Source organism: Semicossyphus pulcher, unplaced genomic scaffold (assembly GCF_022749685.1).
Source record: "Semicossyphus pulcher isolate SPU_LCO1_2020_fin unplaced genomic scaffold, fSemPul1.0.p SCAF_3, whole genome shotgun sequence".
NCBI lineage: Eukaryota > Metazoa > Chordata > Actinopteri > Labriformes > Labridae > Semicossyphus > Semicossyphus pulcher.
In genome coordinates this window covers 30,150,168-30,177,035 of record NW_027211704.1, presented here as the reverse complement: position 1 = coordinate 30,177,035, position 26,868 = coordinate 30,150,168, and the positions used below count along the sequence as shown (strand labels likewise).

The 26,868-nt window shown below is 42.3% G+C and overlaps 1 protein-coding gene across 1 annotated transcript; it reads left to right on the top strand.

Annotated features, from left to right (window-relative positions):
- The first annotated feature begins 1,668 nt into the window (after positions 1–1,668).
- Positions 1,669–25,260, top strand: wnt4 (wingless-type MMTV integration site family, member 4). The gene is made up of 6 exons (XM_069677622.1): positions 1,669–1,745; positions 21,311–21,392; positions 22,320–22,473; positions 22,804–22,935; positions 23,272–23,414; positions 24,352–25,260. The coding sequence occupies exons 1-6, from the start codon at positions 1,669–1,671 to the stop codon at positions 24,820–24,822; spliced, it is 1,059 nt and encodes a 352-aa protein (XP_069533723.1). The 3' UTR covers positions 24,823–25,260.
- Positions 25,261–26,868: the final 1,608 nt, after the last annotated feature.

Here is a 26,868-nt window from a genome sequence, read left to right as displayed (position 1 = left end):
TCACATAGCACATTTAAATGTGTGTCTTGTGATCGAATCTCTCCTTATATGCACAATATCTCTTTTACTTTGAATCTTGAGGGTCTTGATCACAATAAAAAGTTTTTGTGTTAAATAATGTTTTTGTTAAATTTAACTCTCAGACTCTTACCTGTCAATCACCGTCCCTTAAATAACTTTAAAAGTACAAAAAAAAGTATCTCAGTGTCATTTCATTAAACCTTCTTTCCTTTTACTGAATCTAAACCTCATCTAAAGTCGTGCTCTTTATAGTTGCAATACGTTAAATAGAGATCCCCCACATGTTTGTGCATCTTTTTTTAGGCTACAACTTTCCTCATAATTCAGTCTGACATGTTTGGTATATTTGGAAACTTTGGGATTCTCACTGAGTTAAAAATAAAGTCCTGCAGGTTTGAAAAAGTAATTTGTACTGATGGACTAAAGCGGCGTGGATTCTTGTACAATAACTAAAGTACATGTTTTTTTATTTTCTCTAATTTTTTATTGTTATGTAAATATAATATCATCTTTCAGTGTTCAGTCCTAATTCTTCGCCAGGATCAGGTGAGTCATCCTCAGTGGTTTTACACAAGGCCAGTATGGCTGCCTCACCTTATTATCCTCCTACAATATTTTCATCAATCAATAGTGTGAAGCTGACATTTGTCATATTATTGGGATTTGCTGGTTTCAAATGCAGACGTTTTGCAGCCAAGCTTTAAATAGCCTGTTGACCGCAGAATATTTGGTTGAGTGTGTGACAGGCAGAGTGAGGTGCTGCCAAGAAGTGTGTGTGCGGTTTGAGGGGAGTGTGTATGTGTGTTAGTGGGAGAGCGTGTTTATGTGTGTGTTGGAGAGGAGTGGAGGGTGGCTGGGGAGGGCATTAGTGAATGGCTGTGCTATTGCATCCTCCCAGGAGACCTCTAAAACACACACATTGTCCCGTCCATAGACACACACACACACACACACACACACACACACACACACACACCACCTTAGAAGCGCACTAAACCCGCCTCCTCCATTCCCAAAAAAACTCCCATCTCGCTGCCATACCTCTATATCCTCGCACCGCCCCTCCGCTAAAGCAGCGCACACATCTCCACTAAGCCAGACGCACCGAGAGACGGTGGTGTGTGAGGAGGACTCGTGCGTATTTACGCTCAGTGTGTTCATGTAAGGTGAGTTGGAGAGCTCGCGTCGCGCAGACAGGAGAACCCCGCGTGTCTGAGAGCTGGACCTTCAGATAAGCCTTCAGAGAGAAGAAAGAACATTCATTTGGCTTTTAATTTGACTGCTTCTCCACGCGCTCTCCCGGCTGGCGTTAACGCGCAGCGGAGAAGGAAAGCAAACAAGTTGATTAGGAAGAAGGAGCCGATTCAGTCCGAGCGGCTCCAGAGTTTTGATCGTATTTTTAGCATCCCTCTTTTGCCCCCTCTGCCCGTCCCTTCTGAGTGCGGAGCGGCAGAGGGAGGGACGGGAGAACCGGGCGGACGGCTCGTGAAGCTGCGCGTCTCCCCGGTGGATGATCCACTGGATGCGGAACGATGGATTAAGAGACCTCCCCGGACACCGCCGCTGCTTCTTCTTTTTCACCGCCAACCCCTTGTGCACTTCGGGATTATTTCAGCTCTCGGCGACCTCCACTCCTTCCCTCTCGAGATGACCGAGGAATATGTTTTGCGGTGCGTCCTGATGCTCTGCTGCGCGCTCCTCTCGGCCAACGCGAGTAACTGGCTGTAAGTTGGACTCCACGTTTCTAACCATTTCAGAAAGTTGACCACATCTCTCAGACCTTTTTGCCTCTACTGCCACCATTCACCTGAATCCTCCTGTTCTCTCTCGTCCTCACATATCGACTCATCTTCTTCTGTCCTCTTTCTTTCCAGCTCAGTGGCCGCTCAGGTTAATTGTTAACCATCACACACACGCGCGCGCACTCTCCCTCTCAGACTTAATAATTATTCAAAACCGCTACATCCCCCCGCGAAGATTCTCTCAAAAACGTCACCCACGATGTCCCCTTTGAAGAAATGCAGGTTTCCATAGAGGAGAATTGTCTTAGTCTTCGATATGACATTCCATTGTGCACGTGGAAAAAAAGTTTTATTGCAGCAACGCACATCAAAGGCAGGTGGGATAATACATGTGCAGATGGAAGAGAAAACTTCTTAAAGTTGGTATCAGATGTGATTTTGTCTTAGTTAAGAGGTCTTAATAACACTGAAACCATTTATTTTATTCATATCTTTTTTTTAAAATTATTTTTACTGATAATCATAAAACATAATGTTCTTATTTGCTTATAAAAATGTTCCGAAACAAATGTAACATCTGACCTGCATCCTTGGTCCTAAGTTTCTTACTTTCTCACCACCAACCCACCAGTCTATTGCGGGTCAAGTCAAAGACATTGATGCTGTGAATATCAGGCAGGTGAGGGTCAGTTCAGCCGCTTTTAAGAATTTATTTAACAAGAACATACGCTCATTTTTAACTATTAGAAATGCATCAACATAAGAAAAATAAGACCACTTTAAGTTTACGATTATATCATGCAGCCTTACACCAAACAAGATATTGAGTTATCTCAGGAAATAATGTAAAATGTAAAGTTCAACAAGGTCGACAACATGTATGTTTTAATAATGTGTCTCATTTGAGGGAGATGTTAAAGATGTTGTTGTCTGTCAGACTACAGCGGCTCTAAATCCCCGTTGAGGGTAACACACAGAGTGACTCTGTAGTAGAGCTGCACGGTGCCACCTCTTCCTGGGGCCGGTCGGTTGGGTCGCATGTGTGTGCCTGCTCTCCCGGCAGCCTGTGGGAGGTGGTTAGGTGGGTTTCTGCATTCCTCCGCAGGCTCCGCTCCATTTTCTGCTGCCATTCATCCCTCAGAGCTTCAGCAAATTTACAAGCAGCGCTCATCATTTAAGGAGGACTTTGTTGTTTTCCTCCAGAGAATGGAAGCTCGGTGTGGTGTGAGTTATACCTGATGTTGATTGTTATTGTTCTCTTGATTTATAGTCTTTCATGAGCACTTAAACTGTTGCTGCTGTGCCAAATAGTGACTATAAGTTGACTTTCATGTTAGTATTTTCATCGTACTTCCCTGTATTAATACATTTATAACAGGATATCTACAGCCCGGTGCTTTTGTCTACGGATCGCTGCAGACAGCCTAACTGATATGGTTGACAGATTCATCAGAATAAATCAAATGGCAGCCTTGCCAAACAGCACTGCCTACCTTGAACTCTGTCACTGAGTGCAGGGTTAATTGTGCTGTTTGGGGCTGAAGGCGTGGTGACAGCAGTACAGAGCAGGCATGTACAGGCAGGCTGCCGAGCTGCCAGTCTGTTCCACGGGATTTCACTGTTAGGAAAACGTGTGTGGGGCTGTATGGACTGTATCTCAGCACTTCAACAAATCCTCAAGTTTCAGTTTCACCTTCACACAGAAGGAGATACAGTCAGGGTCAAAGGATGGAAAGCAATTAGGATAAAGATCGTTGATCTTAAGTTGGGCCATAAAACCTGCAGCACCTAACCTACTGTACATACAGAGCAGTTTACCTCAACAGCACTGTTAGATACAGTTACATCTCTCTATGTGGCTGTGTGTCTTCATCACATCGCTGTGATGCCATGCAAATGCAGGGTCATGATTGCATTGCACATTTTTAAAAAATGATTATAATGCGTTGAGCGTATATGTGAATGCTAAAACTCCTCTCTGTGCACAGTGGCAGTGGGCATGTGTTGTGTTGCTTCGTAGAATTTCGGCAGCTGCTGCTTGTTTTGATCTTCCATCTTCAATTTAATATTCAATATACATATATTGTATTTTTATTCCTTTTTATAACAGTATGATATAGCAACAGTTGTTGTCTGAGTGTGGCCACTCACAAAAAGGTGTGTTTAAATCAGGTTTGTAACACCTGTTTTGAACATACAGGGAGTGAATGAACTATTGTGGAACGTGATGAATTGTCCAGATATACTATGAACCATGCTGCAGCTTGAAGAAGGGGTGAGGTTGTTTTCTGGTGTCAGCTGTGACCTCTCCTTCTGCTTAAGAGAAATGTGCAGAGATAGAAGCAGCGTGAGCAGCTATTCAAACAAGAGACAGAAAGCTTAGCCTGTTAGCTGCAACACGGAGTGGGTTAAGACGTCTTCATGGAGGAAAACTGAAACAATCTAATTATTATCTCTTGCTCTCTCGTGTGCAACGCTGCCAGTTATAAATCAACTTTCAGAACAATGAAGCAACAATCAGCTGCTTTTAAGATCACTGGAGAAAACTGCAAATATGGTTTATTATTACTATTTTCTTATCTGATATGTGTGGTGGATTTGGTGCTGTCAGGCATATCATCTCATACATTTGGATTACGCTCCCAAGCTTGATAAATTTAGTATGAACCAATCAGATGAAACTTTTAACTCATACCACAATAATTTAAGTTTAGTTTAGTTTAGTTTATTAGTTGACAGGGCCTGTGCACAACACAACTGTTGGGCCAGAGTTAGCTTTATATCTAATTTACATCAGTGGTCCCTGGGCAGGAAGATCTAAAAGACACACAATACAATACAAACAATTATACAATACAAATGAACAATTTTGACAAACAGTATGTGACATAAAAGCAACATGCATTGCAAAGCTACCTTTCCTTCTCTCGATGTTGGTGGACGGTTCCATACAAAGGTTCAAATCAGTGATCACGACTGGTTTGCCTTCAGCCATGTTTTAAGTTTTGTTTTTAATTAAGCTCGTGCAGTCCCGGATATGGGTGGGAATTGAGTTCCACCTTTCTGTTGCTCTCACTGAAAATGCTGATTGACCAAAAGCGGTTTTCTTAAGTGTAGCTAAACAGTCCCTCTTGCTGATGCTCTGGTCTCTCTGGTATTGTTCCTGCAGAGTGGCACACATTGTTTAAGTGGTGGGGGTGCATGATCATGAACTAATTTATACATCAGACACATGTCTGCAAAACAAAGAAAACTGTCAAAGGTCAATAAATTATACTAGTACTAGTATTAGCAACTGGAAGTATAGAAACATGACAAAATGTGAGGGCAGCATGAAGTCCGTATAGCTTAAAGGGGCACTCAAATGATTGAGTATGTGCTTGCAAGCAGATGGAGGATTCTGAAAAGACAGATTCAAGAATTATTCGACAAAATCAAAGCAGAGGAGGCTGAGATGTGCTGACATAGAACCCAGAGTTTTAGTCAAGCTTCAAAAACACAGGATCCGGGGTGCTGCTGTTTAGCCAAGTTCTCGACGCAGCGGCTGCAGATTCGACCCCCACCCACGTTCCTTTGCTCCACATCATCCCCCACTCTCGTCTCCCAATATTTCCTGTCTCTCTTCAGCTGTCCTATCAATAAAGGCAAATATGCCCCAAAAAATCATCCTACAAACAGTATCCTACATTTCCTATATTGCAACGTTAAAGAAACCTTTAATTTGCTCATTGCTGCCTGTATAATGTCCATGTCCTTTTGGTAAAGTAGATGTATTTTGCTTTAAAATTAATGGATAATTTACATGAGATTAGTAGTAGTTTTTTTCCATGAAAACATCTGGTACTTGAACACTCTAAACTTTATGGAGTAAAGATGTATCAAACTGTTGCAGTCCTCACTAATGTTTGCAAAGCATCGATTAATTGTGCCAAACATTCCCTGGCTCCAGCGGCTCAAATTTAAATATTCATGCTTTTCTTTCTTCTGTAATCTAAACACCTTCGGGCCGTTGGACTTATAAAATAAACAATTACAACACGTCACCTTGAGCTCTGACAAATTATGACAGCAAGAGTCTATTTTCTGACATTTTATATAAAATATTGTTCATTTATTCGTTTGGAAATACTCAAGATCATGGTCATTATTGTTAGCTTTAGATGTGTTCATAAGCTGTTTGGAAGAGATCTGACAGATGATTATTGCTTCACACATTAAACAGTCTTTAACCTCTGCATTCCCTGACCGTGATTCACACAGTTAAAACATTATGCTACCTCTCAGCTGTTCTTACGTCACTTGAAACCGCAGCCTGAACCGGACTGTTTGTTTACCTCACCTGCAGCTCTCTGCCTCTGCCTGTCACCTGCAGCCCGTCAGCCAGGATGTGCTGCTTTGCCAAATCTCTGTGGCTGCTGAGTCCTGTTCAGCGTCCTGCTGTGGAATACGGATTTGCATATTATTTTTCATTAGTTTGTCACTCAACAAACCCCCCCCACCCTCACCCATCTTGCCCCGCTCCGACTGGTTCTGCTGCACCTGCACGCTACTCCACTTCCGCTTGCGTGTGTGTCGATCAGTGTGTGTGTGAGGTATTTGTTTGATGAAGCATGTAGGCTGGTATCTTCCCTAACGGTGGCACACGCACAGTAACTGCCACACTGATGGCTGACGAATGGCTGCCACTTCCAACGCACCACACATCTCCATTTTACACACAGACGCATGCACCACTGAACACAATGTCAGAGAGGAAGTAGGAAAGGAGTGTGCATGTGGATAATTAGGACTCAAATGAGAGGACTTCGCTATAATCTTTATACAAAATTAAATACATTTACAGAGTTTTGCAGTGGTGCAAATAAAGCAATCCAGACTGTGTATGTGACAAATATGTCCAGAAATTAACATAAATACTTTAGTTCTTTATTCATTTAACAACAAGAAGACTAAAGTGTATACTAACGACCCTGTAGGTTAACATCAGCATGCTAACAAAGTCAAAGGTAGACAAGCAGCCCCTGTGTTCAGCAAGTCTGGTGGCCCTTCTCCGGCTTCCTCCCACAGCCCAAAGACATGCATGTTAGAGTCATTGATGACTCTGATATTGCCCGTAGGTGTGAATGTGAGCGTGAAAGGTTGTCTGTCTATGTGTCAGCCCTGTGATTGACTGGGCAGCCGCTCGTCGAATGACAGCTTGGATTGGCTCCAGCACCCCCGCGACCCTGAACAGGATAAGCGGTATAGATAATGGATGGATGGATGGATGGATGGATGGATGGAGTCTGTGTACTGAGGCATAATGTCTGTTTCTGGTTTTAAAAAAAGCTTCTTACTCTTAAACAAAAAGGTCTCTTCAGGGATCCTTTCTTGATGTTTTCAGACACTTCACAGAATAATAATCTGGGCCTGTCAGAGGCAAAAAAAAGAAGCACTTTTTTCTGGCCATATTTTGATCAGGTACATTTGCCCTCAATGATTATATTGCAGCCAATTTCCCGTCTGAAGCAGTTTTTGGGGAAAAATCAAATCAATCAAGTTATTACAATTCAGCCCGAGGGGAACGTGAAGGGTTATGCTAAATGTCATAACAACCTGTTAGTCAGCCTGTACTGCAATTTGTCAGTACTTGCATTTTGTACAATGACATTAAAGCCAATTTAATCCGATCATTGTTCCTAGAGAATGAATCCAAATGATCCTCTTTCTCTAGTACCAACAGCAGGTCAAAGGTTTTCACCACAGAGAAATTAAAACATGAGTCTCGTGCAGGCTGATACATGCCTGACCTGAAAAACAAAACAGCCAGGCTGACCATTTCATGATGTTTAGACAGTAAAGGGCTCCTCCTCCTACTCCTTAGTTGATGACCACCAGCCATTGGCAGCTATTGAATCATCAATCAAAAAATAGATCCTTCTGTCTCGTTTATTCCATCTAACTTTCTAAAAAGCAATGTTTTTTTCTTTTAAGATTATTTGTTGGTCTTTTGCCTTTATTGCACAGGACAGTGGATAGAGTCGGAAAATGAGTGAAGAGATAGTGGCGATGACATTGTGTTGGATGCAATCTTGGATCCCATCGGTGAAAGTCTGAGACGATATAGCCTCTGGGGACACCGGTGAACGTGCCGAGCGGCAAGCGATAATCAACTTCCAATCAAGACTTCCTTTTCTGCGTGCTGCATTGTTGCAGAAAGAGGAACCGTTTTCTTGTGACTTACTTGTCTTACGTGTCTTACCTTTGCCGAAATTTTAACATCATGATGCAGATTTGTAAGATCAGGTCAGGTCTGTCCTCAAGAGGAGAATAACACTTTTAAGATGCTTGTTTGTTGAACAGAGGTGGGATCGATCTGATGCATTCGGGGAAGTCGGGAAATCTGAATGTGAACAGCTTTCATGACACAGTGTCAAGGGAATTCATCTCAAGTTAAATTTTAGATCTAGAACAGATTGTTAGCTGAACTACTGTGGCCTCTATACAAGCCCCCCCCCCACGCCCCATATACAGTTCTTGTCGCAGCAGCCGTAGGTTTGACTCGTGTCCTCGGCCCTTTGCTGCATGTCATCCCCCACTCTCTTCTCCCAATATTTCCTGTCTCTCTTTGGCTGTCCTATAAAGGCCCCAGAAGAAGATCTGAAACAAAAAAAGACAAGAAGGGCCTTTTCTGGTCTTTCTCATTTGTTTATTTAACCTGTGAAGAATCTGCTCTGAAGAAAGGATTCATTGAAGCTCATCCCTGTTTTTTGGATGTTATTTTCTGCCCTTAACATCAGTCAAAAGATTTGCCAGCAAAGCAACCAGAATATGGAAACAAATGTGGTCATAAATACAGTATAATGTACCAAACAGAGCATTGTGTCAGCAGCATCATAGTTATACTTATATCACTGCTAACTCACTAAGAGCATGTCATCAGTATCTGGTTTAAGATGTAGTCTCCTTGGTGTCTCTCTTTGTCTTTGCCCCCTTGTGTGTGTGTGTGTGTGAGTGTTTAGGTGTGTGAACATACGTGTATATGTCCTGGACATCCATGGTAAGGTGCTAAAGAGATGGCAGCTGATGGGTAACCAGAGAAAGCAGAGACCTTGGCATTGCAGTCCATGCTGGCGCCTCACACTCAGTCCGCTCACACAGACACAAACACACACACATGCATGAGGTAAAGCTGTGGCATGTTATTTCGAGCCCTATGTCACCAGAGTGTGTACAATTATCCTGACACACTTGGAGCTGCAGGATGATCAGATTATCACCAGGACAGGTCGAGCCTACGAGGAAACACCGAGGCCGCTGAAAGATGAGAGACAGTTCTGGCAGATCTACAGAGAGGTGCACAGGAGCTTTTAAGAGACAGAACATATTCTCTGGTGGTCATGTTGGAGGACTTTGGCTCCCGGGCAACAATAGATACAAACAGCTGATTACATTTCTGAATGTATACAGCATCTTCTGTGGATACAAAACAGGGACATTTATTGTCCTTAAAAAGATTAGGAAACGTCAGGACATGCTAACGCAAATCCCGTAAACATAAACCAGAGTTTCTTAAAACACTGAGGGGGATCTGGTAGGCAGGACACTAATGGAGACAAAGCTTTGAAGGGAAAGGTGCATGCCCGTGTTCCAAAAAACAAACTGAAGTTAGTTACTGTATGATGCCCTGCTCATCAGTATGGTCACAATTCCACAATTCCAGCTGCAACAGAGGAAATTGAGGAACTTTGAAACCCTCTGCACATGACTGCAGCTACGTGGGTAAAAAAAAATGCACAGTGTCTTATAGTCAGGTGACAAGACATGAGACATAAGATGGATTTAAATTATATCTTTTACTTAAAGTAATAATCTCAAAGATTTTCACTGAAAGCTTCTGTTTTTCACTGGATATGAAACATTTTTAACGGCTGAAATCTCTGATGGGGGGGTAGGTGTCAGACGAAGCGATTAACTGCACTCTGCCTTTAAGTCAGTGATACATATGACATTTTTTGGTTAAAAACCACCACTTAAGCATGTACAGGACAAAATCAGCAAAGAGATAAGAGGTATGGCTTTGTCCACAGGGGGCGCCAAAATCAACTCAAACCTAAAGTTTCTCACAGGAGCTTTAAATAAAAGTCACTATCTATCATAGAATGAGGTAACACAATGGTCATTGAGCCTTAGCCCATCGATGAAAGCCTATGCAGTTGCAGAATTACGCTGAATTATTTTGCAGAAAAAAATCACAGTTAGTGACGCGTTTTCCATCAGCCAGCAGTGGTTGTTCTGCCAGAGAGGGTAGGCGGAGCTAAGCAGCTGCTTTTCCGGTCTCTGCAAGTGTTGCGAGTAAACAGTAATCTACTATGGCTGAACAAACAAAGAAAAGATCGATGACTACAGATACAACTTCAACAATAAGTGAAAATCCAAAGAAAAAGAAACAAATTCGACAGAACTTGCATTTTTCCGAAGAATAAAAGTAATGCAATGCGAGTCATCTGTACATCCATGGGTACATTGCAAACATTGAAGGCTGTCAGGAGTAGTTGGAAAGGCTGGATACCAGATAGGTGAAAACCATGCTGAACACTCTGACCTCATACACTGACTTCTTTATACACACTTGTAAACAACTCATAGTTTATACATGTGTGTTAACTGTGTAAATAGAAAGCAGAAGCATTAACGGTGCATGTCCTAACCTGCACGCTGGACATGAATGATTCACAAGCAAGCTTATCTTTGTATCAGCATATTTGCTAACTCAGTTTGAAACTAAATACAACCATGAATTCACCTTTCCCACTGTTGAAAACTCATAACTAATGAAAAGACATAAAAATCGCATACTTTCAAATAACAATTAAAGACATAAAATCATCATTCTGCATTGTGTAAAGCCATCCTGTTCACTCACTCAGTTTGCTCCAGCTTCTTTTGAAACACTGCACTGAATCATTTTCTTCATATTATTAACTTGTTTCTTATAGCAGCTCTCTTGTCAAATAGGCCATAATAAAATCTTAAAAAAATAAATGACCTCAGGTTTACAAAAACTACAGACCATCTTCTAATCTCCCCTTTCTTTGCGAGCCACTGGACGAGCAGTTTTGAGCCAATTCTAGCCTCTTTAGCGCCCTCGAGCTCATGTTTTGGCTATAAAGCCCACACATCTCTCATGATGCAAAAACAGGATGAATATAACTACTGACTTCAAATAAATAATCTGATGAATTATTCTTCAGTCTGTGTTTCTGTGAGCTTTTCTGACTCTGTAATAGCAGTCAATTCTCCCAGCTTGTCAGATACGGCAGCTTGGACAGTGTTTCAAAATATAAAGTACCACACTAGCATAATTTCTGAGCGATGTCCTCTAGATTATCGTTTTGCTATAATGTTTAAGCAGTGTGGAGCGTGCAGAAGGAAACTTAAAGTAGCGTTTGGGAGCTGATTGATGACTCAAATAAACTTTCGTTCAGTGGCGACGATTTGAAACAAATAGTCAATGTTTCCTTTTGTTTAAGGAGTTGATGCGTGGTTAGTACTGGTTACATCACGTTGATTAGTTATCGTACATACATTACATACGTAATACACATTTATGTATATTATGTTTACAGTATGTTAGCTCTGTAATTATGTAACATTGATACTTATTTAAACCCAAACCATCTTCTCTTCTTTAACATAACCGAGTCGTTTTTTGAGCCTGAACAAAACCACACATAATGTTGCACGTCCAAACCTCATCATGTATTTTTCAGCCAGCTTTATTTTGAAAGTCTAACTGGACAATGCTTATTTCTTACTGCTAACTTGACCATGAATTTTGAAAGTATAACCAGATGTTGCATATGTGTTATTGCTATATGATTTATATAGTTTGTATGTTGTATCCTTTACCCTGCATCTCAGTAAGACTGACATGGGCGTGTCCAAGGAATTAAGTGACCCTCACCCTCAATCTGTTTGGAGATACAAGCCACTTGTCTCTGTTTTGCGATGCTCTTGCATGCCTCCATAGACAGCAGGCTGTCATTACTTTGGTCAAGGCAATTCCTCAACGACTAGGCCTTATGGATGGATTGCATTTTTGCATGGACATCAGTGGTTCCTGGACAATGAATCCTCATCACCTCGACTCTCACTCTCTAACACTCAAGGTTTCAACTTTTTTCCAATGATATTACGAGATATGATAAACTAAGATAGTGAACACTGTAAAACTGCCATCATGTTACATATATGAGCATTTAACTCACAGCACTGCTTCATCCCACAGAGCTGCTTGCTGTGGACTCTTAGTCTTGATAAAACCTGATTCAAAGGAGAAGATGCTTTAATTTTGTACTTAACTACTATAAACTCATTTAACAGAAAGAAACAGCAATTAAGGAAGTCATGAGAGAAACTCTACATAAGAAAATTTATTTATAACTGTATTTAAACACTGATTTGCGCTTTCTACAGCTGATATGATCAAGTATGTATTTCATCCTTCATCCTTGTCTTGTTGAACCCAGAACAGCACGAAACCATCGCCCCGCTTTAGCAGTATAACACATTTTGAACCAGCTTTACCCTCATGGTGAGCTTGCTAATAAGATGACTTTACCTAAACACAGACGTGCTGACAGGTACGCTGCACAGGACTCGGTTACATTCATGTTCTGCATTTAGAAACAATCAGCTGTTTGCAGCTATTGTTTCCCTTCAGCTGCAGACCTCCAACATGGCCGCCACAGTGCCTGTTACATCACCTGAAAGACCAAACAATAGAATACATGAGACAGAATCAGAGGACAGTGACATTAAAACAGGCTTAGGAATAGGGTTGGTATGCATAACATTATAGTGACACACACACACACACACACACACACACACACTAATTGATTCCTAGTATTTTGGGGCCACGGCACTAACCCCACGCAAGAGATTAATTTCATGGCTTTTATTACCTTTTTTCCCCAATGTGTGTGAACGTGTGTTTAGTGTGTGCGTGTGTGTGTGTGTGTGTGTGTGTGTAAGGGTTGTGGTGTTGGCAGAGCATGTTATTTTTAGGGGGAAATGAGCTCTAGTGGAGCCAGCAGCATATAAATACACCCAGACACACGCGTGGGCACACACGCACGCACGCACACACACACACACACACACACACACACACACAGTCTGTAGTAGCGCTGGCCTCTACCTGTTAGGTAACACTGTGGATTGAACTCATCATATAGTTTTCCCTTTTCACTCTTTCCTCTCTTATCTCTTCACTGTCTTCACTGAACCATGCTTAGTTTATTTCTCAGTGAATACAAAGCATGCTGTTTTTGCATAATATGAATCAAAATTAGATCTATGTAATCCTTTTAACAATAACCCACCCATTATTGCTACCAACATCCCCCTAATACTCCTGGACAAGTTTGGACATTTTCTCCATGATGATGATATGATAAATAAGCTTTCAGTCTGCAAGTTTCAACTCATGTAAAACCCTGGTCTGCAACTTCCAACTGCATCTTTGTAATAGTGTTATTCTGTGAGCACCAGGTTTTGTTAAAGATATTTAACCACGCAGTCTATTTACATTTTATCATTTTAACAATAAGCATGCACTACACCTTTACAGTTGGAAGGACTGGTTAGAGCCAGACACATTTTTGATCAATGTAAAAGGAGTGACATAAGAAAGGATGCAGCCACCAGCCTTAAAGACCCCCTCCAGTGAAAATCATCTCCATGTGGTGTTTCTCATGTCCTACAAGACATATCAGGGACAACATAAGCAGTCATCTCCATGGCTGGGCCTGTCTGCTGTTAAACTGCAGTGTACCAAGGACAGGCTGAACAACACGTTTTCAGATTGGCAGGTTTGAGACGTCACAAACCTAAGGAGCCAATCCCGTTAACGGATGGGGTGACAGTATGCATATCATTATGTGCAACCTATGGCAACCACTTCAGCTGTAACCGTCATGGTAATTTTTGCTAACTCTACTGACTACTAACGTTAACGTTACGACTGCTAATTAGATTTCAAGCTCACTAAGTTTCAACAACTTGCCTCTAAACGATGGCAGAGACATGTTTTGTTTTCGTGACGGAGGGGGCTGTTGAAAATGTGCATAGTGGGCAGGGACTATGCAGATTCAGGAATTATTAATGAGGGAGAAGGAGGAGAGGCCTTGGGAGGATTTTAACAAGGTAATTAAACATATTTTACAGAAAAACACATATCAGAGACAAATTATTATTTCAAGCAGAACATTTTATGTCTTGCTGCTGATGCTTATGAATTGATCCCGGATGTCGTTCATATGTCCTTCATACATGTTGCCAGCTTTTAAGATACACCTAGCGAAAATTGATATCTAATACAACACTCCTAAATTAAATCTTACCTTTGTGAAGGTCTGTCAGATACAGATCAGTTAAAAATGTGCCTCAATCGATCCATCCTCACTTTTTATTCCAAGAGAGAAAATCGTTAACATGTTTAGTATAGTAAAAACAATGTGATGAATGTGCTGAGATTGTCATTCAAGTACAGGTCAGAGTTCAGGACAGATTTGAGGGTCTTCTTCAAGAACACTTCTGCAAGGCCGGTGCTTTCTGGCATGGGACATTCAGACAGGTTCAACATACAGGCCAGGTTAACATAAACGAGGTGGTCAGAATTTTAAAGGATTTGTGTGACACTCATCTTCATCTTTGTTTTCTGTCCTTGAAAATAACTGAGGTCCTCTCTCAGCAATTAATGTTGATTGATGTCATGTATTCTACGTTTCACCTGCATGCTGGTTTACAGAAATGCAGATTTTAAGTGTTCCAATCGTTACTCCAAATCCTTACTTACATGTTTGTTGATCTCTTTGTCACTTCTAATAAACCCATCAGAAGCTGATCTTGTCATTCAGGTCTAGACAATCCTCTGGATCTGTTAAGATGATCATTAGGTAAGAAGAAACTTTATACACTGAATTAAAGGTTGCACTAATTTCTCCATTCAGAACGGCCCGATCAAATAAAGCCATCAGAGGAGCCACTAAAAGGTGCAAAAGGTAGGGGGGCTTAGTGCTGCGCTCTTGTTGTAAAGTGGCTGCAGGTAAACTAAAAGAATAGTGCCCTCTACAGGTCACTTAATGTTTTACATATTGTAGTTGTCCACTGCAGAGGGGACAGGGAGGGTTAGCTCAGGTCACACCTCAGTCACACTCGTCTTTTACAAGAAATGTAGAACTCTGCTGCCTGCCTGCTCTCTGCTAGCAGCACTAAATGTTTCCTGGTCACATGACTTTGTTGGCTCAAACTAAAGAAAAACACCGTCCATCATCAAGTCAAAGGTCGGCTGTGTCTTGCTGCTGCATTGCTTGCAGGGCTCGGCTCCTCAGACTCGCATGTGCACAGGGGCTCAGTAGAAAAGAAGCTTCTTAGACTCTTTCTTGCAGCGCTCCTCCTCGCACTTCCCATCCGTGCTATATTTACCTGTCACTGTGTACCTCTGCTGTGTGCTCAGTGCTGGAAAGGCAAACACCAGGATATTTTCATATAAATACACATAAGAGACGATGGAGGCACAGAGAGTATGCTACAGTTTGTGAGCATCTGTGTCATATCTGGTGTGTGCGCGTGTCTGTCTGTCTGTGTGCGTGTGCAGGAATCTGATGAACGGTCATGCAGATATGTAACAGTTTCTAAATCCCTGTCCTCCCCCACTTTTCACTCACCAGCACTGTCCCTAATTTCTCTTTCTTTTGGCCTTCATTTCAGCTGACTTTATACTTTACATGACATTTTACATCAAATGAAAACACTGAAAAAAGCTCATTCTCTTTAAATCAAGAGAAAGAAGAGCCAAATTTCAAAGTAAAATTGATTATGATAACTGTTCACTAACGGCGCTTTTTGTGCTGGCTGCACAGTTCAGCGTCCTCAGCTTAAAAACGTCCTCTGCATCAGCTGTTTTTGTCGCTGCACTCACAGAGCTCTCAGTTGAAAATAGTTTAACTTGTGGAACACCGCCACGCTAGTCTATGTCACTTTTCCCTCACCGACCAATTGAAATCAAGAAGGGGCGGGACTTCAGATATAAACTTTGTCAACAACAATGACGGAGGTGAAGCTAATCCTCTCGTTTTTTGGAGGGTCAAATTTCTGCTGCTAATGCTAGGACACGATTCCTTTCCATTGTTTTCTTTGTTTTAAATTGCTCTGTAAGGAAATTTTACACACTTAATGGCCACTACCAAGAGAAGTGAAACAACTTTTGTAACCTAGCAACATTAAGCGCAGTTGACATGTGCTCTGAAATTGAGGTGGTGGACGCTGCCAGCGCAAAAACTGCTGGACACGGGCCATTGACAAGCTGCAGAGGTACCTGTAGGTAGCTGCTATAAAGACATAAGAGTATTGATGTAGCGAGAGTGTATCAAAGTATAACTTTAATGAAGTTGATTCTGGACCTTTGGTAACAAAATGATGGAAGCTCAAAGATCCAGTTACAAGCTTTCAGAGCTTAACTGCATCTCATGGTCTTCTTTTAGAAGGAAGCTCTGACGGCTTATCAGTATTTATAATGTTATCTAAAATGCAGTCATTCATGTTTGCAATGTGTAACATAAAAGGATTCATATGTGACTATTGTGTGGTATTCAACATTTTTACGTTAGCCTTTATTTCCTGTCTCCAGATAACAACCTATGTCTCCTCTGTTTAGAATGATCTCTTATTTTTGGTCTCAGCCTCTCATGAGGCTGTGGGGGGCTCGGGGTGGGAGGTACGGAGCATTCCACCTGGACTGTGGTGCATTCGCAGGCCGCTGCGTGTTTGTGTTGCATTACACATCGCAGCCTTCACAACACCACTGGCTCCACTGGGCTTAGGCCCCTGGGATTTAAGCACGCAACCACCAAAGGCCGGAGAGACGGAAAGAAAAGAGGGAGAGGAGCGAGGATGAGATGTGGAATGATGGTGTGTGTGTGTTGCTCTGTCCTTCTACGGGTTGACTCCTCTGTCTCCTTGTTGAGGTGTTTTGTTAACCTCGTCTCTGGGAAGCGAAGGGCACACACAGCAGAATGAACAGATAAAGTGAGACACATTTCCCCAAGGCCTGTGCTGAACTTTTCCCACGCATGGATCCACACACACACACACACACACATCTCCACAAAATCACCTGAATAAGAGCTTATCCAATGTTTATTAAATGTTTCCAAGGTGAATGTCAGGCCAGCGGGATGCCATCCAGCTGTTTGTGTCTTTGTGAGTGTGGCGCTGTCCATCAGACGGGTTTCTGCTGTCGTCTCGTGTTTTCTCCATGGGTTGTTTTTATCTCTGTCTGATGGTCTCCCAGCTGGATGCCTATAGACCCAAACCTAGAGCTCTGCCCAAGGCTCGCTTAACAACAAAGAGGGATCAAACGCAGCACATGGCTTTGATGAAAGCCCTGCAACTGCACTGGAGCAAATCAGAGCGAGGCAGATCTGAGTTGGACTCGGTCCACACCGGGAGGGAGGCAGGACCTGTAGATCTGGGAAAAGAAATAACCTCACAGAGAGCTCGAGGGCAGACGGAGGGGTTCAGGATTCTTCCAACTGTTTAGACGCACTGCAGCTACATTTACAATTATTCCAGTGTTTCACATTTAAATGTTATCATATCAGTGACCTCCATGGTGATATTACTTCAAAGACTTCTCCATTATCAGTCGGAGCACTTCTATGAATGGTTTATTCATTCCAGGTCTGTTGAAGCTTTAAAGAGCAACAAAAAATAATTCCCTTGAATTCAAAGGTTAAATCCTAAACAATAAAATACACCCTTGCACAGTTAAATGCACTCAAGCATTTTCATGCTACAGCACTCTTTGGCCTGGACTAGTATTATGATGGCTACTGTTTGCTTATATTAGCAGAGTTTAGCTTGACATCGCTGCATGGTAAACAATCATTTAAACATTTTCTGAATTTATGATATGTATTCTAATATTACAGAAGAATATTTTCCTTGCAAAAATGAAGATAACAGAAAGAATATGTCTGTGTTTCCTGGCTTTGGCTTAAGTCATATTATCCTCATGCATGTTTAGCTGGAGTCTAAGTATGCTCAGGTCTCTCTCTTCACCTTATGCAAGACAGAACGTTTTCAGTGCTGATTTTGTGTTTGTCACTAGGATTACACAAAACACATACTGGCCCTTTTGTCATGTAAGTTAATAAAAGAGCGAAGCATAGGCCAAAGAAGATGCCATTCAGTTTTGTAGCAGATCAGGATCTGACTCACAAACAAGCAATAAAAGCGGACTAGTGGCTCTGGACACGGTCTGGGCTGGTGGCCTTCTGGTTTTATTTATGCACATTGGGTTCAGGTAGGGGCTGCAGGGTGGTGCAGTGGTTAGTGCTGTCGCCTCACAGCCAGAAGGTTCCTAGTTTGAAATCCAGTTTGGAGTGGAGTTTGCATGTTCGGGTACTGCAGCTTCCTCCCACAGTCAAAGGACATGCTCATTAGATTAATTGGTGACTGATCAGTACTCCGCCTCTCGCCCCATTGACAGCTGGGATCTTTTTTTCTACACTATTAAATCATTAAATATGTCAGCACTGAATCAACTGAACTCTTCATGCATTAACAGAATTTTGACCACTTGCTAGAAACACATTGATAACCCAATAATGACATGTTAACAGAAACAGTTGCCCATTTACACAAGCAGTAGTCGTAGAACATCTGAAAGCATTTGTTTGGAAGGATTAGCATTCATGAGTGTTATTTCTGTCTCCCCGATGGATGTAGGTCCATTATTTTCTTTGGATATGCTCTTACAAGCAACCACTTACAACCAGTCAGGTTATCCATTCTTAATGAAATATTAATAAGTGAAGTTTTTTAACAAAATGTTGGACATCTCATGACATCAAAACATTTAGAACTCTTTCATGAAATATGGGGCTTTTGTTGGTACATGTGAGGAAACAGAGTCAACCTTATAAGTGAGTGATGTCACCCCTAAGGGTGAATGTGAGCGGATGTGGCTGAGATGTGGTGGAGTGGCAGAAAGTGGGGTTATCGTAGTGATGAGTGCTGAATACTGACACTGTCTGGAGGGGAAGAAAGAAATTATGCCATCAAAGAGACAGAGGGAGATTATGTGAACTGTTGAGAGGAGGAGATGAGAGGGTGACTGGAGTGGAGGAGCTGTTTGACCTCTGGAAGCATGATATACTAATTATACTACCACATTTTTAAATAGTACGAAACTTAATGCACTGACTGTAAGCTTCTATCCATTTTACCATCCAAGCTCAGCAGGGTTAAATGCAGCTAACAGATCATCTGTACAAAATGAAATAAATACCTAGGTTGTCATAAACCCTTTTGCAAAACATTGGTAGCATGACTTTGTGTTGTGCAATATAGCTTTGTCAATAACCTGACTCTCTGCTATCTGGATCTGTGCCACCGCTCGATTGAGACGGGCTAACAGGGATTTACAGAGGTATGTGTGGTCTTGGGAACTCATAACCCAAGACTCATAAAACAAGCTTGAGAAACCTTAAGGAAAAGCATGTCTACTTGTAGAGAACGTTAGCCTGAAAGTTAATTCGGTTGGAATTTGACTTTATTAAGGGCCATTTTGATATTCAAACTCTGTCCACTGTAATGGGGAAATACTGACTTCATTCATTTGTTCATAGTAAAGAGTTCAGTTCAATATTGTTACATTTGTCTTAGTCCCTTCAAGATGCTTCTTTTACAGCTGTTGTGTTGTATTGGGGCGTCTGTGGCTTAATGGTAGAGTCGATAGTCTCTCAATTGGACTGTTTGCGGTTCGATTCCCAGCTCCCTCCGTCTACACGTCGAAGTGTCCTTGGGCAAGATATTGAACCCCAAAATGCTCCCGATGGCATAGCCATTGGTGCATGTATGTGATTAGTACTGATTGACAGTTGGGCACTTTACGTAGCTTTACCATCAGTGTCTGAATGTGACGTGTCATGTGAAAGTGCTTCGAGTGATCGCAAGAGTAGAAAAGCGCTATATGAGTACATTCCATTTATCATTTACATTTCAGAGTGGATGACAACCCACTACATACACAAGTACTTCAACATTTTGGGGAAAAAAATTATTTTTCTTTCTTTTTGAGAAGGGATGAGAAAATCAATGTCAATGTCTTTTTTAGTGTGGAGCTGGAGTCAAAGTGTGTTTAGCCTAGCTTAGCATAAAGACAGGGGGAACCAATTACCAAAGCAAAGACAACAAGTTAGTGTATATACACTTTCATTTCCAGCACACATGATAGAATAAATTAATTGCTGTTAGCTTTTTTTTCCGCTTCTGGTTTCCCCGGCTACCAGTCTTTATGCTAAGCTAGGCTAAACTCCTGACAACATTGTTGTACTCCATAACAGACATAACATAAGAATCAATCTTCTCACTCATTCTAGGAAAGAATGTGGAGCCTGTGTGTGTTTTTTTTTCTCCCAATGACACCTGCCAGGCTCCACAGAAAAGTGTGTGGAATTCTAAAGGAGACAATGGCCAACAACCGTTTAAATGTGTCAAAGCTTCATTATGATAAATTATCACAGCAAACTTGTAATTCTGCATTAAAGTTACGTTTAATTATTACAGTGTTTCTGTGAAGTGTTTCAAAGAGTGATCCGTCTTTTTGAGCCTTGTTTGAAATAAGCAACTCTTTGAGAAACTATGACTGGGTGACGTGAAACTGTACTAGAAATGAGGCATAATCTCCTCTCATCTGCAAAACGTTCCATTATCTAAAAAAACAAAACAGATTTTTAGACTCAACATTTGTTCCAGTGATTACACATTGAGTGGAGTAGACAGTACATAATCAGGGCTGCTCCCTCGGTGGGAGACTCACTGCCAGCTTATGAGAAAGCCTATTTCTGTCAGGTGCAGCTGGGACTGGAGATATGGGACTCAGATCCCAGCTGTCCCAGTGAGGTGAGGTGGATGTGTGAGGGTCAGGGCATCTAGACTGATGCCATTTTTTCTCACATCTTAGATTGTGTGTATGTGTATCTTCCTGACCTGTCTGGCCTGGAGGTGGTGCGTATGATAAGCCACTTTCCCTCCACTCAGTGTCCTCACAGCCAGACATGTATCCAAAACATTCCCACAACGTCATGGGAACCAACCCTCAGTTTCCCAGCTCTCCTTCATCTGAATGTGCATATCGTTAAATGTGACAATAGTTGAACCAAAGTACGTTGGAGATGATATGGAGCCTCTTTCTTGCTTGTATCGTATCTTCTATCACTTTAACCCATTGACACTTTCTCACCCCCAACTCCTGAAATAAGACAGCTTGGACTGTGCCTGTATATTTCAAAATATGATGATGTAGGTGTTAGTTTGGACGCTGTCCTCTAGCTTATTGCTATCTTGTGTGACATAAGAGTGCAAGAGTCTGCTTGGGGTGGCATTTGGGGGCGACAGAGGAGTCATCCAGGAGACAGGGGTTTCTATCCTACCTCTAAGGTTTTTCAGGCCACCTAATTTACACTAACGAGGTCCTGTTTGTTTTCTGTCAGGTACCTGGCCAAGCTGTCATCAGTGGGAAGCATCAGGGATGAGGAGACGTGCGAGAGGTTACGAGGTCTCATCCAGAGACAGGTACACCACATTCCTTTACCTAGTGACAATTATGACTTTAAAATCACATCTTCACTGTTGTTACATGATAAACACAAACTATTACTGTGCGTTCACCCTGAATACGAATAGACGCGAATCTGCAGCGAGATTCCATACAAAGTCAATGCAATGATGCGAGAAGATGCGATTTTGCGTCGGGCGGTGTGAACGACGCAAATGACATATGAATTTGCGTGAGTTGAAAAAAACTTCCTCTGCAAATTTGCGTCACATGGTGTAGTGAAGGCCTATCAACATCGGGATTCTCCTGACTTCCTTCGCTTTTCTCTCCTCCATTCCGGAAGCGAAGGGCGAATATTCGCCTGTTATTTAAACGCAAATTTTGATCCGGCTGTCAAACTCGAATATTCGCTTTGCGTTCGGTGTGAACGCACAGTTAGAGAGACATACACTATACAGCCTAGTGGACCTCATCCATTGACACTGAAGGCTTATAATCAATAAGTCGTTGAAGCTGTGTTCAGGTCAACTGCTGTGTCATAGCATTGGTTTTTAAAACTCTGGAAATGTGAAAGATTCAAAGATTTATTTTAAACAGCATTAGCCAATGAGACCATGTTATACATTTTTTAGAAAAGTCCTTTTTACAGTTTTAGTTAAAAGAGAAGAAAAATAGTTTATTCAACTAAAACTGATTGATGTATGCTTTTAGTCATTTTCCAATTATTGATTTTAGCTCAGGGGAAAGATAATTAAAAGACCTTTCTTCAGTTTCATGGTTGACTTTTTAGCTTCCTCATTTGACTTGATAATGATATACCAATACCTATGAGCACTGATGAATCTTTTATCTCAGGGACAGATGTTAAAAAGAAAGATGTCATATTTTGTTAGCATTTGTACTGCGTTCCTGGTTGAAGTAGCTTTTGTGTGTCTCTGCTGTAGGTTCAGATCTGTAAGCGCAGCGTGGAGGTGATGGATGCAGTACGGCGTGGAGCCCAGCTTGCTATTGATGAGTGTCAGTTCCAGTTTCGCAACCGTCGATGGAACTGCTCCACTCTGGAGACCATGCCTGTCTTTGGCAAAGTGGTCACACAAGGTAAGATTATACACACAATACACTAACACAAGATTATCAGTCAACTTAAAGACCTTTACGTCAAAACTGTTTCCTAAGCTGATTGATGTGGATTATTTCATTCCATCTTAAAAATAGTCTCACATTTTTCAGCCTGTTTCCATTTGTATTGGCTAACCAGCCAATTTCCTGCATCAATCCTGTTTCTAATGTCTGGGCTCTTTCCCATGGACGTCAATACACTCCTTATCTGTATGCTGTTCATTGCCATTAGCCATTTCAGTTACCTAATGAAACAATATGACTGTGTGTTTTTGTGCGTGTGTGTGTTTGTGTACGTGTGGGTGTTAGGCACCCGTGAGGCAGCCTTTGTGTATGCCATCTCAGCAGCCAGTGTGGCGTTTGCGGTCACAAGGGCCTGCAGCAGCGGAGAGCTGGAAAAATGTGGCTGCGACCACAATGTTCATGGAGTCAGTCCAGAGGGTAGGTCTCTCTCTCCTTTTACACACACACACACACACACACACACACACACACACACATACGGAGAGACCAACTGCTCCAGTTCATATAATTCAATCATTTTTAAGACTAAATAATTCAAATAAGTAGATATTTTTGAAAAGGTCAGACATATATTTTTGGAAGCATATGAATTATAACATATTTAGTCCATTTGTTAAACCAATTTTTTTACAATAATAATAAAATCAGGTCAAGCATTTGCTCCATCAATACAGAAATACATAAAACTTAAAGGCCGATGACAGGACTACATAGATAACCTCTTCCTCTCTTTATGTTAATATCTTGTCACAGGGTTCCAGTGGTCGGGCTGCAGTGATAACATTGCATATGGAGTGGCCTTTTCTCAGTCCTTTGTGGATGTGAGGGAGAGGAGTAAAGGCCAGTCCTCCAGTCGGGCTCTCATGAACCTGCACAACAACGAGGCTGGCAGGAAGGTAGCTCACTGCTCTTGATGTTAAATGTGACTGAACTCATCACTTCTTTTACTACGTGGCCCCAAAAGGGTCACAGTGGGGATATTTTTCTATTACCTTGTATTCAGCTTTTACTCCCCGTGATCAATAGGAACAGTTAGTTTGTTGGTCCTAGATATGATTATTGCACGGACAATGGCTGCATTTCTGTCGCCAACGAACAACCCAGTGGTTCAAATATTAGATATGGAATATGTTTCACTAACACACCCCAGGAGTTCAGGAGAACAGTTACCTTAATACAATGCCCAGCCAGCACAACTACATCAACTCTCTTCACACAATTGCAATGACCGCAACAGCCAAAGCTTCATCATCCCCTCCAGTATTCTCACCATGGCAGCAGAAGATGCAAGATCTACCTAGCTACAATGGCACAGGCATAGCCAGAGAGTTTGCCCACTCACACTGTTGTCACAACCACCAAAGGTCCACCACATCCTTATTATAGTAATTCTTAATAAATTACTGCTAAATCAAGTCAAGATTATTCAGGCCAAGGTACATCTCATGTCATTTGAGCAGTAGGTCATTTCTTTTGTCAATAAGTTCGGTCCAAGGCAAGTTTTAGAATCAAAGATAACTCAAGACTTAAATATGGTAGAGAAGGACAAATCAAGTGTGAAGTCATTTGAGACAAATCAAAGACATTTTTAAGTAATTCAAGAAATGACCAATCCAGCAATTCTAGTCCAGTTCATGTCTCCAAGTTCCTAAGATAAGTCCACAGACAGGATCAAGAAACTCAAGATGTGTGCAAGTAAAGTTTCAAGTCATGTGAAACAAGTCCAAGCCAGTTGTTAATGTAAGCACAAAGAGACAGTGTTTAATAGGCTATGCACAGTAATCATATTGTTTGTTACATCTTCTAACCCAAAGTTCTTTGGTATCTCTGCAGGCTATTCTGTCCCACATGCGTGTGGAGTGTAAGTGTCACGGTGTATCAGGCTCCTGTGAGGTAAAGACCTGCTGGAAAGCCATGCCGCCATTCCGCAAGGTGGGCAACGTCATCAAGGAGAAGTTTGACGGTGCCACAGAGGTGGAGCAGCGCAAGGTGGGCAGCACCAAAGTCCTGGTGCCACGAAACTCCCAGTTCAAACCTCACACAGATGAAGATCTTGTCTACCTGGACCCAAGTCCAGATTTCTGCGACCACGACCCACGAACGCCGGGTATGCTCGGCACAGTGGGACGCCAGTGTAACAGAACGTCAAAGGCCATCGATGGCTGCGAGCTGATGTGCTGTGGCCGTGGCTTCCAGACTCAAGAGGTGGAGGTGGTGGACAGGTGCAGCTGTAAGTTCCACTGGTGCTGTTATGTCAAATGCAAACAGTGCCGCAAAATGGTGGAGATGCACACTTGCCGGTGATTGGAGTTGGGGGCACAGAGGGCATGCTGATGAACAAAACAAACGCCCCACACTCCTGCTCAATTGCCAAGGTGAAAGGGAGCAAGGAGGATTGTGAAGTTCCCTCTTCTCCTGCTTGAAACCACCCCAACCTTCTACTACTGGTCAAAGGAATAAGTGGCTAACAGTTCAAATGTCATCCTATTCATTGTATGCCACCATATTGGATATCAGTAGATAATGCATGGGATTTCCTACAAAGCTATAGACGGAGTTTCTTCTCAAGTAGAGAGCATCTTTTACTTTCTCCCTCCGTCATTCTCATATTTGCTTTGTCATTGATGCTTCTTATTTTTCTAATGTTTAACTTATTTGTGGAGACTGAGGAGATTGATGGGGGGTGGACCTAGGAGAGGGAACAGATGAGTGGAGATAATAAGGGACAAACTGGACCCATGGGTGGGCAGATGTTGGGTGGGGATTAAGGGGTTGGGATGGGGTCAAGAGGAGGGGTGTTTGCCCTCTGTCCTTGCTGCTGATGCTATGGGGACTCATTTGAAGTGATGGATGTCAAAAAGGGAGACGCAGAGTCTGTTAGAGGATGGACTTGAACAACAAAGAGGGACGCCTCACAGACGGACTTTCTGCGATTGGCTTCCAGTGTACATGGCTGTGTTGCGCTGTGGTTCAGTTGATGTTAAGTCATTTATTTTTTTCCCCTGCAATGCCCTGATGCTGCTCCACGCAAACACGCTCGCTCTCTTTCAGTCAGAGGGAGGATGTTGATGGACAGGTGAAAGCCACAGTCAGCTCCTTCCTGTCTTTCCTGTATGCCCGAAGCACTAGCAGGTGATGGGCGTCAGACACACGGAACACACATACCCAGCAAACATTGCTTTAAAGCGACACCTGTATGTTGACAGCTGCTACCTACAATGGGGAATCAGAAAGCTGACATTAAAACAGCTTCCAGATCAGAGTTAAGATGATTGGTTCCCATCTCAGAGCATCATATTGTCAAATTCTTTCGTGCTCATTCTGATTCATGTTAATCTTGGCCTCCTGCTGCCTGTTGCCTTCAGCCCAATTCAACTTAAATGCAAACATAAGTAAACACAGAGACATGCATGCACCAGCAAACACACACAATGTAAACACACGCATACACAAAAGGGGTCTACCAGAGGGTTGCCGAGCATGTTCACCATGCATGATGACTGAAGCACTTTCTCTCCAAGCGCACATAGAGCCCTCGCCCCACAACGACAAACATCTGACCATGTATCTGATTGTCCCAGTTCCTCACACACACACACACACACACACACGCACGCACACAGTTTCCCATGCCACTGTCAGGAGTCTATTGTTGTCTTGCACCACCACCATAAAGCCAGGCTTTCCTATAAAAAATGTGCTATCATTATAGAGACATACTGTAGATCTGTAAAGACTTATACACTGAAGAAGACTATACTGCCTATGAATGTATGATAATACGGAATATATGCTGTGTCAAAACTGACTGTTCTGTCACTTATTTCTAAAGAAAGTGTGTGTTGTGTGTGTTTGTGTGTGTGTGCGAGAGAGAAAGAATGCCACAAAAACAATTTTTGCCCAGAAGGAAAAAGGAACATGAAGGGATAGAAAGATGGAAAGTGAAAGGGAGCAGATCCTATTCCACCACCAAGCCCCGAGACACACTCCCACACACAGCTCTGCTGACAGACACACACATATTTCAATAAAATCGTCCATTTCCCGTGTCTTTCAGCTGCGTTATTATCTGGCCACAGTGTGCACCGTGCAGTGTTTTGTGTGTGTGTGTGTGTGTGTAGCCTGTTTGTGTGAGGTACATTACACCCTGAGGTCCTTCCCTGCACCCCTGACACCTATAAACATAATTTATGCACCATATATCACAGCATACAGTATATCAAGCAGAGATAAATGGATGTGTGTCCTGCGGCACTGGGAACCTGGTAGTCTGGTTTTGGGAAGAACCAGAGCGGCCACTCGGGTTTCAGCGAGCGCCTGATTGGGTTTATGGTGAAGAGGGAACAGAGG

Coding starts and splice junctions, on each gene's coding strand:
- wnt4 (XM_069677622.1), top strand. CDS start 1,669: ATGACCGAGGAATATGTTTTGCGGTGCGTCCTGATGCTCTGCTGCGCG. Junction 21,393..22,319: donor GAGGTCTCATCCAGAGACAG/GTACACCACATT, acceptor TCTCTGCTGTAG/GTTCAGATCTGTAAGCGCAG. Junction 22,474..22,803: donor TGGCAAAGTGGTCACACAAG/GTAAGATTATAC, acceptor TGTGGGTGTTAG/GCACCCGTGAGGCAGCCTTT.